The following is a 16,010-nucleotide window of genomic DNA, read 5'->3' as shown; positions in this document are numbered from 1 at the left end:
GCGTGTCTGTGCCTTCTTATTTAACATTCACTTGACCCCTGTCTCCAAAAATTAGGTTCTACTAAAACTAAACAGCATTGTCATTGACGTTTTGAAAGAAGTGGATTTTCTCCCTGAAAGGTACGACTGTGGTTTAGTAGGAAAGGTTTCCAGTTTCAACAAGTCAATAAGTTGCATTGTTATATAAGCCATCAGCTGTATTTTAACCCTGTGTGGAAGCTTTATTTTTAGACCTAAAACTTATTTTCCACTTTACGGTTTTCACTTGCTGATTTGGTTATGTTTAGAAAAATATCATGCTTTGGTAGACACTTTCGGTTTCAGTTGAATCACCAAGGTTATTTGGTTCAAGGTTGATGCTTTGAAACTTCTCTTCTGTTTTCTGGGTAACAAGGGTGACGAGTCCCGCCCCATCAAATGTACAACTAGTCAGTTATTTCTTCTATTAAAACAATTTAACACTTCCATAAAACCAGTGACTTTTGTCTGTCCTTTGGGACATAAAATGAAACTAGATGCAAATAAGACCAGTGCATTAGTTCCATGTGACTGAACGTTATCCATCCATCAATTATCTACACAAAACTTAATCCTCATTAGGGTTGTGGGGGCCTGGACTCTATCCCAGCTGACTTGGGTCGAAGGTAGGGGACACCCTGGACAGGTCACCAGTCTATCACAAGGCTACAGAGAGAGACAAACAAGCACACTCACATTCAAACCTGCGGACAATTTAAAGTCACCAATTAACCTCAGCATGTTTTTCAACTGTGGGAGGAAGTCGGAGAACCCGGTGAAAACCCACGCATGCACAGGGAGAACATGCAAACTCCATGAAGAAAGATCCCAGGCCAGTACGCAAACTGGGACTCTTCCAGCTGTGACTGCTAATCGTGGAGCCACCGTGCAGCCCTGATCAAACATTATATCTAGCAAAAACTTGTCTCCTTTTTTCACTGTCTAGCAGGATCTTTTACTATTCCCTTTCTTGTGCTTCTCAACAGAATGCAGAACTTCAGTAAAGTAAATGTGTCACATAAAGTAAATCAATAATGAGCAATTTTCACACAGCCTCTTATTTAAGCTGATTTTCAATCAAGATCTTAATGAACTCTATTTATAAAAAGTCAAGAGGGACTAAGTAGTCAGCCATTTACATGCTGTTTGCTTTGTGCTAAATTTAAACTTTCAGCCATTGCTGGGTGTTGAACTTTAATTTCATTCAGAGGTGATATAAAACTAACTTCTTTGTGTCTTTACAATGTATCATTACCAGCAACTGTGTACTACTTTGCATTGTAGGATACCTTGTGCCCACATTGTCTTATTAGACATATAGATAACACTACAGACAGACAGATATGATGTACAGATGGGTGACAAATTAAAGGAAAAGCTTGAATGCACCTAGAGTGAGGGGATCTGGTAGCTGTGTTATTCTGTGGCGGTATTTAGCTTTCAGGGTTTGTTACCTATAGATAGGGGCAGGAGGGGTAACAAATGATTTGATGAGCATGAAAATGATGTGAATCATATGTTATAACCTTCACGGTCATCAGATCTCAACCCAGTAGAACACCAATGGGACATTTTGGAAAGACTTGTTAGACAGTGCCCTCCACTTCAATCAAAATAGCAAATGAAGGAATATTGTTTGGAAGACTGATTTTCCATCCTACTAGCAAAGTTGCAAGTCTTTGAGAGCCACTGCCATGGTGCACTAAAGGTGTTTTGGCTCACAAAATGCAATTTGTGTTCTTTTGTCCTTTAATTTGTCATTTGTATGTTGAACAATTAACAATGTAAAACACAGTTCAAAAGTTTTGTTTTAACAGAAAGTCAAGCAACAGCAGTAAATTGATTGTCTTGAAGTTCTTTCCACCAGATTATATTGAATCCATATATAGGCAGTAGCATTTATATCAACAGCCCCCAAATATGCATCTAAACTTATTGCATTTATCCTCTATGATGTTTGGCTGTCCAATTTAGCATTTTTCTGCAGCAAAGCCAAAAAATCCTTTGCCCATCGAGCCCTGATAGGAACACATTTAAAAAGTTAATGAGACATTGTATCGACCGACAGACACACCGGCTGCAGAACAGATGCTGCAATCTCCATCCGGGGAAAATACACATTTGAGATGGTGCTTGAATTCAGGTGAACATAAATATATTTTCTTTCCATTAGTTGAACCTTCTTTAAAACACTCACAGTTACCAAGGAAACCGCATTAGGCAAATCAATCAAAGTAATGCCAGTGGAGCTGAGGGTTTACCTCAACTCTCTCATCCTCAACAACAATCTGTCTTCGCTGAGTGTGTTTGTCTCTCTCTCTCTCTCTCTCTCTCTCTCTCTCTCTCTCTCCCTCTCTCCCCTCTCTGGCAGTTAGTCTCTCTCCCTCTCTCTCGTTTTCTATGCCATCTCCCACTCATCCTCTCCCCCCTCTCTTTATCTGCCGCCTCTCTCTCACTCACTCCCTCTTTCCCCCCTCACAACACTCGCTTCCTGACAACCACTGCCAAAGGACTAGCAGGCACAGCGCATCCCCAGATTCCATCACTCGACGGGGGCCTGGAAGGAGAAAGTGAGAGGAGAGGAAAAGAAAAAAAAACAAAAGAATCTTAAAACTTTCGCCCAGCTGTTGCGACAATTTGAATGCAGCCTGTAGGTCCAGCAGTTATGGCCTCCACCAGGGGATAAAAGAGGTTGCCTGAGGCCAGATTTTGGGGGACAGAGGAGAGTCACCCATTAAGCCATTCTCTTATCATTGTAATTGACAGAACTGTTAAAGGCACCCCTGTCAGTTAAGAGTAAGGATTGGATCAAAGCAGTTAAAAGTGAAGGCGGGAGACGACTCAGCTGATCTAAAGTTGGACGAACTGGTGAGGTCAGGTGTAGTTGGGCAGGTCTTGTGTTGCTGGCCGGACTCGGGTCAGCCCAACCTGGCTCGGTGGCACAGCGCTGGGCGATGACCGACGCTGGTCTCCCAAGATGTTGAGTCTGGATGGCTTGGAGATGATTGCCGTGCTGGTGGTTATGGGTCTCTTCATCAAAGTCTTGGAGCAGTTTGGGATGTTCGAGCCTGTCGGCGGGGAAGGTAATGGATGTTTTCTTGGAGTTTTCTTGGCTGAGTAACAATTATAGTGCAGTTAAAACTGAATTTCCGGAGATTTTAAAGGTTGCGTAGGTGCATGAATGGTTACTTTTCATCTGCACTGCCCATTCCCTCTGGTCCTGAGTGGGCTGCCTGAAGGTTTGGGTTACCAGTGCAAGTGTGGGCCATGAAACAAACTCATTTCCCCCCACTCTCTCTCTCAAACACACACGCATGCAGAGTAACTTTAGCTGTGTGCATGGCCTCTCTCTGCCCCTGGGGTGTGTGCTTTTACCTTTTAATCGATAACACTATGGACAGAATGGGTCTGAGTGCTGTGTAGAGGCACTTGTCTCACTGAGGGAATGTCAGCTTACTCATAGTAGTTGCATTAGCTTATAGCCTTGATATGGTCATGTATAAAGAGACAAAAAAGGCGGATCAGAGGTCAGCATGCTTTGTGGTCGACTTGACTTGATGTATTTCAACCAACTTAATTTGGTTCAGCTTTTCTTTTGAATAAATGTTGTCCCATCAGCAACTATGTAAGAGAAACAGAAATTATGGATGCCCTTATTGATTTGTGGTAAAGCTGAAGTTGACCACCTACTCAATTAGAAGTTCACGTCACAGATGTGGTGCCTAAATAGAGTTGAATAATACATTTACAGCATTTCAAACAATACTTGCCTTTTATTGAAGAGTTTTCTGAGGAAGGTCCTTGTCCTGCTCTGGCTCACCTCCAGCAGCTGTCAGCACACACCCACACCTTGTTTGGCCTGTCTTATCAGGATGGCCTGTGTTTTGTCTGCCCTAAGTCCAATCTTCTTCTCATTGTTCACACTTGCTAATCTTTTATCTCTTAGTGACACCAGGACAGATGGGGTTCTTATTCCCATTCTCTGTTTTTTATTTCCTCTGCTCATTGCCCAGAGTGCCCCATACACTCCAGACAACAGTGGCATGCTGACAAGATCCTAAATTTTCTTCTCATAATAAGCATTAGTGTCAGTGCTTCCCGGCTTTGATTTTGAGGCCAAGCATGTAGTTTACTCAGTTATGTACAAAAACTGTGTAGATTAAGAATTTTGTCTAGTCGATTATTCTAGATGCTACACTATGAGACACTTTCCATCCCTGATGCGCTTACTGGACTGCACCCAGTTGTCAAGGTGTGCCAAGAGCACTTTCATTTAAAAAAAGAAAAAATCCTCTTGGAAACATATCATCTATGCTACAGAACTCTCCACCCACATGGATGCAGACACAAACAAACACACATCCTGGAGGCCCCATTTGTACTTCCATTACACTCCGAGCATCACTCTTCAGCATATTTTAACCGTAATTTATGGAAAACAGCAGCCTTAATAAGTGTATGTGTGCGTGTGCCAACTCCCCTGTGAGTACTTAAGCTAATGAATTTTTTTAATGGACGAACTTAGTCCAGAAGGCTGGAGAACTGTACTACTCAGGCTGTCTACAGAATCACTGGGGGATGTAAAACCACTCCATGTACAAGCTAGTGATATACTCTCTTGATATCATCCAGAAACTGGTCAGTTGATCAGTTTTGTCAATATGTTTCTATGCAAAACTAACAACTCTTCACACATACTCATCAGGAATACAGTCCACTTGGCATAAGGACATTTACATAAAAGTTACATTTTTAAATGATAGATAAATGCGTCCCACTGTTTAGCAAAACTGACTTTTTGGAGAAGGAAAAAAGATAAAATATTAATTGTGTTTGAAATGCCCTTTCTTCTCCCTCTTGGTAGACTCATTTTCCCGACTCATACTGAGTCATCTTCTGGTGAGACAGAGTGAGGCGAGTAAAATAAAGCGACTGTGTGACTGTCATTACTTTAATGAGCTGTGCTGCTGACCCTACTATGATTAAACACGCACGTACACACAGTGAATGCACATGCTTTTGTGGTGGAAAAAGAGAGAAAACTGGTTATGTAACTGAGTCTGTATGTAGTTTGTGTGAGATGAGGTGCACTCTGGTTTGGAAGTTTACAAGGTTCTGATAGATTTAGAGCTAATGGCTGGAGTGTGTTCTTTAGAACTTTATGAGGTGGAAATTGAAGGGATACTCTGGACTATGCTGGATGCCAGCGTGCATGAGACAAGAGTTTCTAACAACACAGCACTTTCCTCCACCTTCGTCATGTTAGCTGGATAGAATTTGTTGACTTTAACTTAATCAAAAACAAAAGAAATTTCTGTCTGAGTGTTTGCCAGCAAAATGCATCCGTTTATTTTCTCCTGCCTGTTCCTTTCACCGAGATTTACTTCTTGCTGTCTCTCAGTGGACATGAATGACTAATTAGAAACTCCCTGGAAGCTATAGGTTTACTGTATGCTCTGTAATGTATTGTGGTATTCCTGGTCACTTACTTCTCGAATGAAAGATGTGGCATCTTGCCATATGCACCGCAGCCTCTTTCATCCTTTTGATTTTAGAATAAATTAAACTGGCACGGAGCTTTATGAGGTAGTGGATGTCAGGGACATGTTCAAGAGCTGCTTCATCACTTCTGCAAGGTCTCTGATACTGTAATGTCTCATATCAATTCATACCTGATTTGGCAGCGGAATATGAGCCATTTGTCAAAGCAGACCGGATAATGTAATCCTTTACTTTTCACAATGTTTTGCTTTTCTGTTTCGCATCAGTCCACTGAAAATTCAATATGAGTCTATGGAGTTTCAGTGAGGTGGCCCCCAGTTGAGAAACAAAGGGTGGATAATTTTGTTCAGAGTGCAGTGGAGGATTCAGGGAGAAATCCAGGGATCTGATCTATAAGATATTGCCGGAGGGCTTTGATTTACACCTAATATTTAGGACACAGACTCTGTAATTGTCCAATTTTATGTGCACCTTTTTGTGTATCTGCTGCCTGAAAGTTTCAGATCCCCTTACAATGCATCTCCCAGCAGCTTCTTTATTGCATAGACCTAAATTCATAGTGTTTAGGATTCACCTAGGAGACATCTAGCAGTGAGGTAGCCGACTGTTACCAGCTGAATATCCCTAACCTTAACATCCCTTTCTGGGCATGCAGGAGAACCCATGGCAACCATGAAAAACATGAAAGGTTATCTTTAGTGTTTGGTTTGTCCATTCTGGGCTACTGTAGAAACATGGTGGTGCAACATGGCTTCGAATGAGCCGTGTAGATATGCAACGCTCAATCTGAGGTAATGAAAGCACAACAGTTCTTATTTCCAGGTGATTATACACTAATGAAAGCATAATTCTAAATATTATATTACACTTCTGCCAATAGATCCCCCTGAACCCTACACACTGGACCTTTAATGAAAATAATTTATCAGGACTTGACTCTTCTGTGCAACTGTTTGACTGTAAAAAAAGTGCAGTTATTGTTAAATGAATGCATGAACTGCACTGTCTCTGCACAGAAAAGGCAACATAGATATTCATATGAAGATATGAAGAAATAATGCGAGAAGGAACTGATTTGCTCACAATAGGATTTTTAGTAGGAGAAGTAGTGGTTGTAGCAGTATTTGTGCAAACTGAAATATCTCAGCAACTATTTGATGTCTTGATAAGCAATTTACTATCGACTATCAAAGTTAAGTCTGCACTATTACCAGGAGGTCATGAGAGACTGTATGAGCGACATAAAAATAGTTCCCCTAATCAAAAAATTCAGCCCTATCAGTGCATCCTCAAGAGTAGTGCAATGGGTTGACGGATTAGCACAGGACAGTAATAAGGGCTAGAAGTATCTCGGCTACATAGATACATAATGCATGTATAGTTTTCACATCTGCAGTAGATCTGTATGACATGTATTCTGCGTATTTGTTTGTATCCCTTGAATATTATAGTCTCAGCTTTATCATGGAACAGCATCCGTTTGCTGTACACAACAACAAGGCTCAGCAAGTTATTTTTCCTACTTAAGAGGATATTTGGCTATGATGCTTGGCTATGCATTGTATGTGTGTGTGTGTGTGTGTGTGTGTGTGTGTAGGGGGAATGAGAGTTTGATGAGAGTATGAGGAAGAGGGATAAGTGCAGGTAAATTGCCTAGTGGTCAGCAGAAGACCCATTTGTGTCCAAGCACACGCGCCCACGCTCAACGGCACGTCCATCTGCCCTCATTGTAATTGCCCTTCGGTAGATAGGTAAGCTAATGGAGAATGCGAAGTGTGTGCGCTTGCAGTTCATTTAGAGCGAGCAGTGCTGATGACACGCTCTGTGCGGGTCTGACAACACCATCACAGCCATCACTATAGTACCTCGACCTGAGAGCAAATCAAAAATGTCATCTGAAGGTTGGGATTTTACGAGAATGAAAAGTTTAATGAGTCTTGATCCTGCGCTGGTGTGGAAAGTTGAAACAAGGGCAGGTGTATAGATACTGTAGCTTCTAACAGTGGTTTGGACAACAAGTATCCTGATTGTGGCAAACTTGATAAACCGTAATAAAACTGCAGTGAGTGTGGAGAGGACTGTCCTTGGTGTCCTTGTCTGAGGCTCTTTCTATCTCTGCCCCTCTGATGGCTAGCCAGCTAGAAGATGAGAGCCTGGGACACAGGAGGATCAGACAGGGGATATTTAATACGCAACTCTCTCTATTCTCCCCCATCTCTCTCCCACTCCTTCTCCCTCCTTTTCTCTATTTGTCTCTCTCCCCCTTCTTGTCGCTGTCTGTCTTTTTTTTTTCTTTCCTCTGGCTCCCCTTCCCTCTATTTGATTATAGTAGTCAGTGTGTGTGTGTGTGTGTGTGTGTGTGAGTGAGTGAGAGAGAGAATGAGAGACTGTTGTATGGCAGGTGCTCTGTGGATAAAAGAACAGAAGTTGTTGACGTTCCGTTGCTCTTCCGCTGACACACGTCTGCAGAAAGATGATAACATTGAGAACAAACTAATGAATTCGCACACATGCAAACCTGCCCTTGAAAATATCCCTCGCTGACTTATTAGAATTTGAAAGATTTGCATTAACACAGCTTAGCCTCATGTTGGAGGACCTTTTCCTGTATGCAGCTTAACCCGTAAATATTCTGGCTTCTTCTTTTTTAGTGCCGCTTTTGGTTTTCTATGCAATGTGCTCCAGCAGTTTTCAGGCACAAGAGACACAGGCAATATTTCATGAAATATTCTCTTACAGCTTCGGTAGGTTCAGAGAAGCAACATCCCCATGCAAAGCAAAGAATAGGTCAAACCTTGTTAGGTACGAAAGTTTAAATTCAGTTACAAGTAACCCAAAGGAATCAGCTCCTTTGGAAAAAGCAGTATTCAAGACTGCTGTTAGGCAGCTGTTAAAAATTAACTGAAAGTATCATGTTTCATGGTAATTTGTCAAGATTTACTTCCTGGACCCATACAAAAGCAAAACAAAAAGATCCACATTGTTTACTGACAAAGCTGTGCCTTTTTAAGCATGGGAAAATTAATTTTTTTAAGGCAACCCTCCCTTTTTAATCAATAATTGGTGCAAAAGCTAAGCTACTTAGTCATTATCTAACCATTTGGAAGCATCATGTAGAGGTCCAAACTACGCAGCAGGAGGTTCTTACCTTCCCTTCCCATTCAAGCTGCAGCCATTACTGGTTATAAAGATGGAGTCTCATGAAATCTGCCTTATTTATTAAGTAGCATTACAGTATTGGAGGTAGCCAATAAGAGTAAGTGGTCATGAATACTGCATGTTTTGTAAGTAGCTCTTAAAACAACCTGATGTAGGGCTTTGGGACTGTGAGCTGTAAGGTTAAATGGATTTAGAGAACTCTAAGCAAGTTTTGGTGAATAAAATGTCACATATTGTTGCACAACTGAACTACAAGTTGATTAGTGACATAAAACAATGGAACCAAAATGCACATATTCCAACAATATAATGAAATGAACATACTGTAGGCATTGTTTTTATTTTAGAGGAAATCTTTTTTCACAGTAAAGTTGTGTAAGAATAGTTGATAAAATCAGAAAATTTGTATTATCTCTTTGCAGAGTTTCATGTAATCGACTTTAAAAAAAAAAAAAGACCCACAGACGATTGCTAGCTGGTGAATTTAATGAAAGTAAACCCAAATTTCACCATAAAGAACAAACACTGCAAGTCATTGAACATTATGTACAGCAAATAACACTTGATTCAACAATAGTCATCATGATGGTTTTAAATCGCTTTTTCTGATGCTATCCTTACTTATCTTTTTTCCTTAGGTAACAGTTGCTGGTTGAATAACTTTTCTTGATTCTCTTTTGTCTGACATTTGCTGGCAGTTTTAAGTTTAGGAGGTCAGTTTATCCTTATCTCTTAATTGTTTCACGCATCTTTAAGTGAATTCGTCCAGACATACTGGTTTACTGTCTATGGTAGGCTGAGCTACTGTAGTTATAGTAGCTTCTTTTCTTCTTCACACAGCAGAATTTGACCCATTATTATTTTATAATATGAGGGGTCTAAAATTTTAAAGGCCCACTGACCAAAACATAACAAAAAAGGAACTGAATAGGCCTGTAATAAATAGGCACAAATGAAATATTTCTTTGCATGTACACTATATTGCATGTGATGCAGATGTTAATAACTAAACTCACAAAACTTCACACAAATTTTACTTATACTAAAAAGTTTCAAGTTGTTTACCCAAAATCCTGAATGAAATGGGTGAAAAGTGCAGCTTTGTTTGCTCTTGGACTGAAACGGCTGCCTATTAACACAACTCTCTGACTCCATTTATTTTTCTCTTTTTTCTCTTGCTCTTGACTTGCTGTTCACACTTACAGTATCGGCAAGGGCATGCAAGCCTGAATCAAACGTTTGTGTTGGACAGGCACTGGCTATTATTCACCCTGTTTTACAGCAACAGAAGAAAAGACTGTAGTCTGCTGTCATTCTGCTGTTGCTTTACCGCCAGTTTGATCTTTATTCATGGTGGGATCCCAGTAAACATTTGGAATAACTTTCCTGTCAGCTATTGCAAGCTGCTTGAGGTTTCTTCAATATTAGCAATGTGTTGTTTGACTGGTAATACGGTTAGCTTGATTTGTAAGATAGATGCTGTGACAGTGAATTCCCTCTCTGATTGTTGTAGCGATCTTTTTAGAGATAAATCTTTCAACAGCTGTAACGGAACCGTTGGAGGGCTGAGATTCCAACCCTGTTAGACGCTAGAAAGTTTTTATCGACCCATCCAGGATGTTTTCCTGATTTGGCTCCTGGCAGGAAACGGCAGAGGAGAGTGTTTATGATTTGATGGAAATAGGTTTAGAGAATTGTTGTGAGCGATGCAAACCCAATTTAGATCGACTCCCTTTGACCCAACTCAAAAGCAGATAATGCGCTGGAAAAAGCAGAGTGCCAGAAAACAAGGGTCAGAGTGAAAGGTGAAAGTTTGCTCTGCTACAGTTGTGATCTTAGGTAATGTCTTAATTGCAAAATGTGAGTTAGAGTGGTGTGTGAATGTGTGAGGGTGTGGGAAATTAATGGCCTGCGATCCTTCATTACCCTCCCACTGTTAGCCTGGTTTCTGGAGCTGAATTTAAATGAAGGACAATAATAAAGAGCGAGAGAGAGGGAGCATAGCGAGAGTCCAACAGCACTGTTGAATAGTGTGTTACTAATCAAATGTCTTACCTTGCACTGCCCTCTACAGGTGTAAAAGTTTAATTGCTGCAAATTTGAAGTTTGGGAAAGTCAGAGGTTGTCACCTGCAAGGCTTTCATTGTGCCTGAAAGACCTGCTCACTTTGTTTTGAAGTGGCTGCAAGTTGGTTTTTCATTATCAGTTAATCTGCAGAGTAACTGATTATTAAATTGGTCTGTAATGTCAGAAATATTCAAAATTCCTATTACAGTTTCCAAGAGTTAAAGAGCTGATATCTATGTCTTGCTTCACAAACACAAACAAAAAAATATTTGTTGTAAATTTTACAGAAGACCAGAAAGAAATTCCATTTGAGAAACTGGAAATTTTTGGAATTATTTTTTACCTAAAAGCAATAATTAAATATGTATTTTTATTTCAGAAAACCTATTAATTTATACCATCTGACAGCAGAACAATCTAATATTCAGGAGCTTATTTTGAAAGAAATATGTTCTCATTTAGGGACAAATTATTTATATCAAGCATTTTAAAGATTTGTTGAATTAAAAACTGCACAATCAATCATTTATTTTGACTTGAAAGGCAACAGGCTCTGCTTTCTGTGGAAGGACGTTGTGAAATGAGTTATGAGTCATTTCAGATCCTTGATTTATTGGCACCATGTCTCATATCTATTGCTCTTTCACCGATTCACCTTAGCACTGCCTCACACAATCAGCTGTCACATGAACATGAGGGATGTCCATAATACTGAAACCAGTGTTGAAATAAAAGCATTTATCTTAATACCAGTAAAGCTGCTGTTTGTCTGTACAAAAATAATTCATTGCGTCGTGATTCCTCAAAAGACAAAACCTTTTTGATCTCTTCGTATCCTCTGATTGTGTGCACTTGCTAAAGAAAACTGTTCATTAGCGGGTCTCTGTAGTTTATGCTGAAAGGACTCGGCCTCAGTAGAATGAATCTGGTTTTGTCCCACATCGCAGTATTAAAAATATCCTCAAAAGCTAATGATCTATGCAAATGGATCTCTTATTTCACTTATCTAATTGGAAACACACTAGCCAATTTTGAGCACCATTTGTCAGTGACCTCCTCTGTGTCTCTTTTGTTGCTCATGTTCACACACACACACACATATATTCACACACACGCACTCCCCCCCTCTTCTCCTTAGACATTTTAATCAGTTTTGAGAGGAATAATTGCCCAGGTAGACATCTAAATATGGAGGTATTTCAATTACTTTGTGTGTCTGGCTTCAGGCAAACTACGGCTCACAGAGACTAATCAACTAAGACTGATTAACCCAACGTTTTATTACAGTCTGGGTGTGAGCATGTGTGTGCGCACGTGTTTGAGGGTGTCTCCATCTACCGTAGATTAGAATTCAGGCAGGTGAATGTCCATCATCATATTAAGACCTCGTGGGAGGTGTTACAGCCGTCACTTCTTCATGTGCAGGAGACATAAACAGTTTAGGCTAAAAAAAGCTCCCGTGTTTCATCAGCGATTTCTCTTCCTGACAGAGCCTCACTGCCCTTACAAGACCTTTGCAGGTGATAAGTGGATGAAGGGGGGGGGGGAGAAGAGGAACTTTTCGGGAAGAGGCTTCATAGGCTTACCACTGGCCTGCTAATTATATCACAGAGACTCTCAGTTTCCAAGCAAAAGGATCGACTCATTCACTCTGCTGGATGCAGATTGTACTGAGCTCATATGCGATTAACAATGAAGTGACAGCAGCTGTCATATGAAGAGCTCGATGACGGGTTTGTTGTTTTCCCAGCTTTTATACCCAGAGAAGCGTCCCAGTGTTTCTGGTTAGGAAACTAGCAGATCAAAATACATCTAAATGACAAAAACATGGACACAGAGAGGTGTGGCGTCAGATATTCTTTTGCACAGGAGCCAGTTTAATCCCAGAGATGCAGTTTATACTCAGTGTCATCTTTTTATTTTGGAGGCAGGACATTCCAAATAAGGTGTGAAATAAGCCTTTTACACTCCGGAAACCACCCTTTGCAACCTCCTCCTGAAGCGGGCACTCACTTCCCAAAAACACTGACAAGTCTAAATGCTAATATTAGCTACTTTACTGTAGAATCGTGGAGCGTTATTTATCAGGGAGAGCAAAGTTATGGCTTTGCTGCTCTGCTTTCTGTCTTTTTGCAAATAAAATCTGTCATTCTAAAGTAAATATGATCAGGTGATCATATTTAAGCAGCCTAATTACAGTTTTTTTCCACACACCCCCTGCCAATTATGTATTTATCCAAGTTTGTTCCCCCATTTTAACATTCAGGCACCAAGTATCAAAAGCAAGTTAAACATCACATTTGCTGTTATGTTGCATGTGTTCTGTGAAGGGCTCGTTAGTGTGGCTCCTCGGCTACACAAACAGTCGAACTGTGTGTCTGCATGAAAAATGACTGACTGGACAAGTACAGGTGCCAGTGAGAAAAGCAGGAGAGGAGACTGCCAATTACAGCCGTCAATCAGCACCCACAAGGGAGGCATTAATTCCTTAATAAACCTTAACATCTTATTAATAGAAGAATGATGACCACCAGCACAACTATTGAAAGGCTGATTTTAGCGATCAAGACCATAATGACTCATTGAAAAAACTAAATGGAAGAAGAAAGTGATTTTTATGATTCAGTGGCAGTCAGAGAATTTCTTGCTGCCAATATTTACCAGCCATATTTGGCAGCATTGCAGTTTAAAGTACTGGTAGATTCTGAAGTTGTTGGGATGCCTGGCTGGTATCATTTTTAGCCGTGGGTCCTTGGTTGCTTCAGTTGTATTTAAGTGGAATAACTTCACAGTCCCATGTTATTGTCATGATAATCATAGCAAGCAAAGCACCGAAAGACATTTTTCACAGGTGAACCACAAATGATCCTCAAATCAAACCTCACAAAAGTCATTAGATAGAATTTACGTGTTCAGAACCATTTCAGCTGAATTCACTGGCACAGTGGGATTATATCTCAGCAACTGTTTGCTGTATTGACACCAAACATGATGTGTAAACTTTGCACTCCCTCCTGAGGACCCCACGGGGCACTGGCATGGCCAACGATCAGTCCTTACAGCTGTGCTTTTAACATGACCAAATGAAGTTCCAGTGTTTCTAATGCTGACCTGCTTGGCCTCCTAATGACTACTGGTCTTTTTTGTGACTGCTTAGATACAAGGTACAGTCTGTTTGTTCTATAATAAAAAATGTATTATTAATTTATTGAAAGTGGTAAAGCCTGCAGGTTTTCTCTTACACTGTTTAACTTTTGACTATAAAAATGATAATAAAAATCTTTCTCCTGTTTATTAGGACTTATTTCAGTGTTGTAGTGGTATTTTTTTTTTTCGACAAAAGTAGTAATAGTGACTACTTTTGGCTTAACCACAGACACTAAAGTCACTTTAAACAACAAATTTCTAAAGCTCTTAGTAATTTACAAATTCCACAGTGGGGTCTGTGTAATTGTTGTTTTGACAGTGTAACTACATTTCATGCTGACATATAATCTAAAATAAAATGCTGCTCAAACAAGGACTTTATGCAACCTAGAAGTTTAAAAAGCTCACTTCTTTCACCACATTTAGCCCACCACAGTTTTACCCTACAATAAACTCTAAGACATCACCTTACTTTCCAGTCGCCAAATGAGTTCATACAGGGTTACAATCAATGCAACAATGAAGTAGGCTAAAATTTATGTTACCATTATTAGAAGCGACTGCAACAGTAATAAGATCACAAGTCAGTACCCCTTCAATATTCCTGGAATCATAGAGCCGTCATGTCTGAGCAAAGATTTGAGAAAGAAGCCAAGTTAAAGGGGAGATTTTTTTGTTTGTTTGTTTATTTGCAATATATTGATCTTCCATTTCTGTCTTGTTATATGACAGATATTCCAGCGCTTTATGGAATAGATAGTGACAGGTAGGTGCGACCAGCCTTGATCTCTCAATCTTTCATCCTTGACTTGACTCTCTGACTGCAGACTGTGTATGAGCGTTTACTGGCCTGAATGTGTCACTGTATTTTGGAATTTATGTAGTGCATTAATATTTCATGCCCATAAATGCATCCAAAACACTGGGTAATATAATACCCTTCGTAAATTCTCTATGGAATACCAGCTGCGGAGTAATTCACATTTAATGACTATTTTTCTCAATTACGTTCTTTCTACTTTACTGTACCGGCTGCAGTAAATGACAGCGATTGATGGTAGTAGGTTTGAGCAACAGGGAATCCACTTTGTGACATTCAGCCAGAACTCCGTTTGCGACAGCATTTCCTATTGTCGTTTTGTGTAGTCTCACAAAAAGATGTGCTCTCCCCAAGGCTCAGCAGTGATACTGCAGCTCTAGGTCTCGTTTTGACTGTGAGAGCCATTAATCACATGCCAGAAAGATCAAGCCCTCTGTGAACCTCTCTGTCTCCGCCTGCTTCAGTTTTACTTTGCTCTCCATCTCCTGGTTCCTTTCTGTCTGGCATTGAGCCACAGACAGTGAGACAGACTCATGTACACAATAATATTTTAAAGGCAAAATGAACTGCTCGGTATTTCTCCATCTCCATACTCAGTCACTTGAAGAGCATTTCCAGCTTTAGTAACAGGGCGTGTCATCTAATGTGGAGTCAAGGATGAAGATGACTGAAGGCGAATGGTGTCACTTCCTACTGTCCACGTCCAAGTTTTCTTTTTTTTCAAGTTTTGTCTGCCCACGAAGAAGGACAGTATCCGTTGTTTTAGCAAGCGCCCCAAAATAAAGTGACAAAGCCCAAAAAGTAGGTATTATGACTTCTGTCTGCTGGTAGAAAAGCAGGAAGATGTATGAGGTTTTATATAGTTCTCAGAAGGAGGAGGTCAGAGTGGTTAGACTGTAAACCATGACTCTTTTGTGAGTAATGATTTGAGATGGCATTTCCTACAGAAGGACAATGTTGGTTTCTTTTTAGGGCCGTATCAGTCAACTCCTGCTATTGGCTGATACTAGCCTTGAACATATTGATATCAAAGTATGTGCAGCCTGCTGTACTCCATTACTCTACTGTTTACAATACTTTATAATACAGCACATGTAGCAGAGTATGAATCACAGCTGAGCAGATGGTGCTGTGAAGTCAGGTTTTGTCTTCATGATAACTTACTAGCCATTGAAATAACTTGCTATAAAGTTACTTCCCCATAATTTCCACTTTTTAACTTATAAAGTTACTATATTTGAACCCATAACATGCTTTTTCTCTAACCAGAACTAAGTCATTTTTGCAGTCATTTTGT

The 16,010-nt window shown here is 40.2% G+C and overlaps 1 protein-coding gene across 5 annotated transcripts in view; it reads left to right on the top strand.

Moving 5' to 3' along the window:
* LOC110953152 (Kv channel-interacting protein 2) overlaps window positions 1-16,010 on the top strand; it is a 100,182-nt gene that overhangs the window by 72,482 nt on the left and 11,690 nt on the right. The window contains exon 1 of one of the 5 annotated variants that reach the window (XM_022197008.2): window positions 2,516-3,101. The exons of the other annotated variants lie outside the window; for them this stretch is intronic. Within the exon in view, the coding sequence (XP_022052700.1) occupies window positions 2,996-3,101 (106 nt within the window). The 5' untranslated portion in view covers window positions 2,516-2,995. Of the gene's footprint in view, window positions 1-2,515; window positions 3,102-16,010 lie in introns of those variants that run through there. 5 annotated transcript variants of the gene reach the window in all.

This window comes from Acanthochromis polyacanthus, chromosome 15, assembly GCF_021347895.1.
Source record: "Acanthochromis polyacanthus isolate Apoly-LR-REF ecotype Palm Island chromosome 15, KAUST_Apoly_ChrSc, whole genome shotgun sequence".
Classification (NCBI taxonomy): Eukaryota; Metazoa; Chordata; class Actinopteri; family Pomacentridae; genus Acanthochromis; species Acanthochromis polyacanthus.
This window is presented reverse-complemented; position numbering and strand designations above follow the sequence as displayed.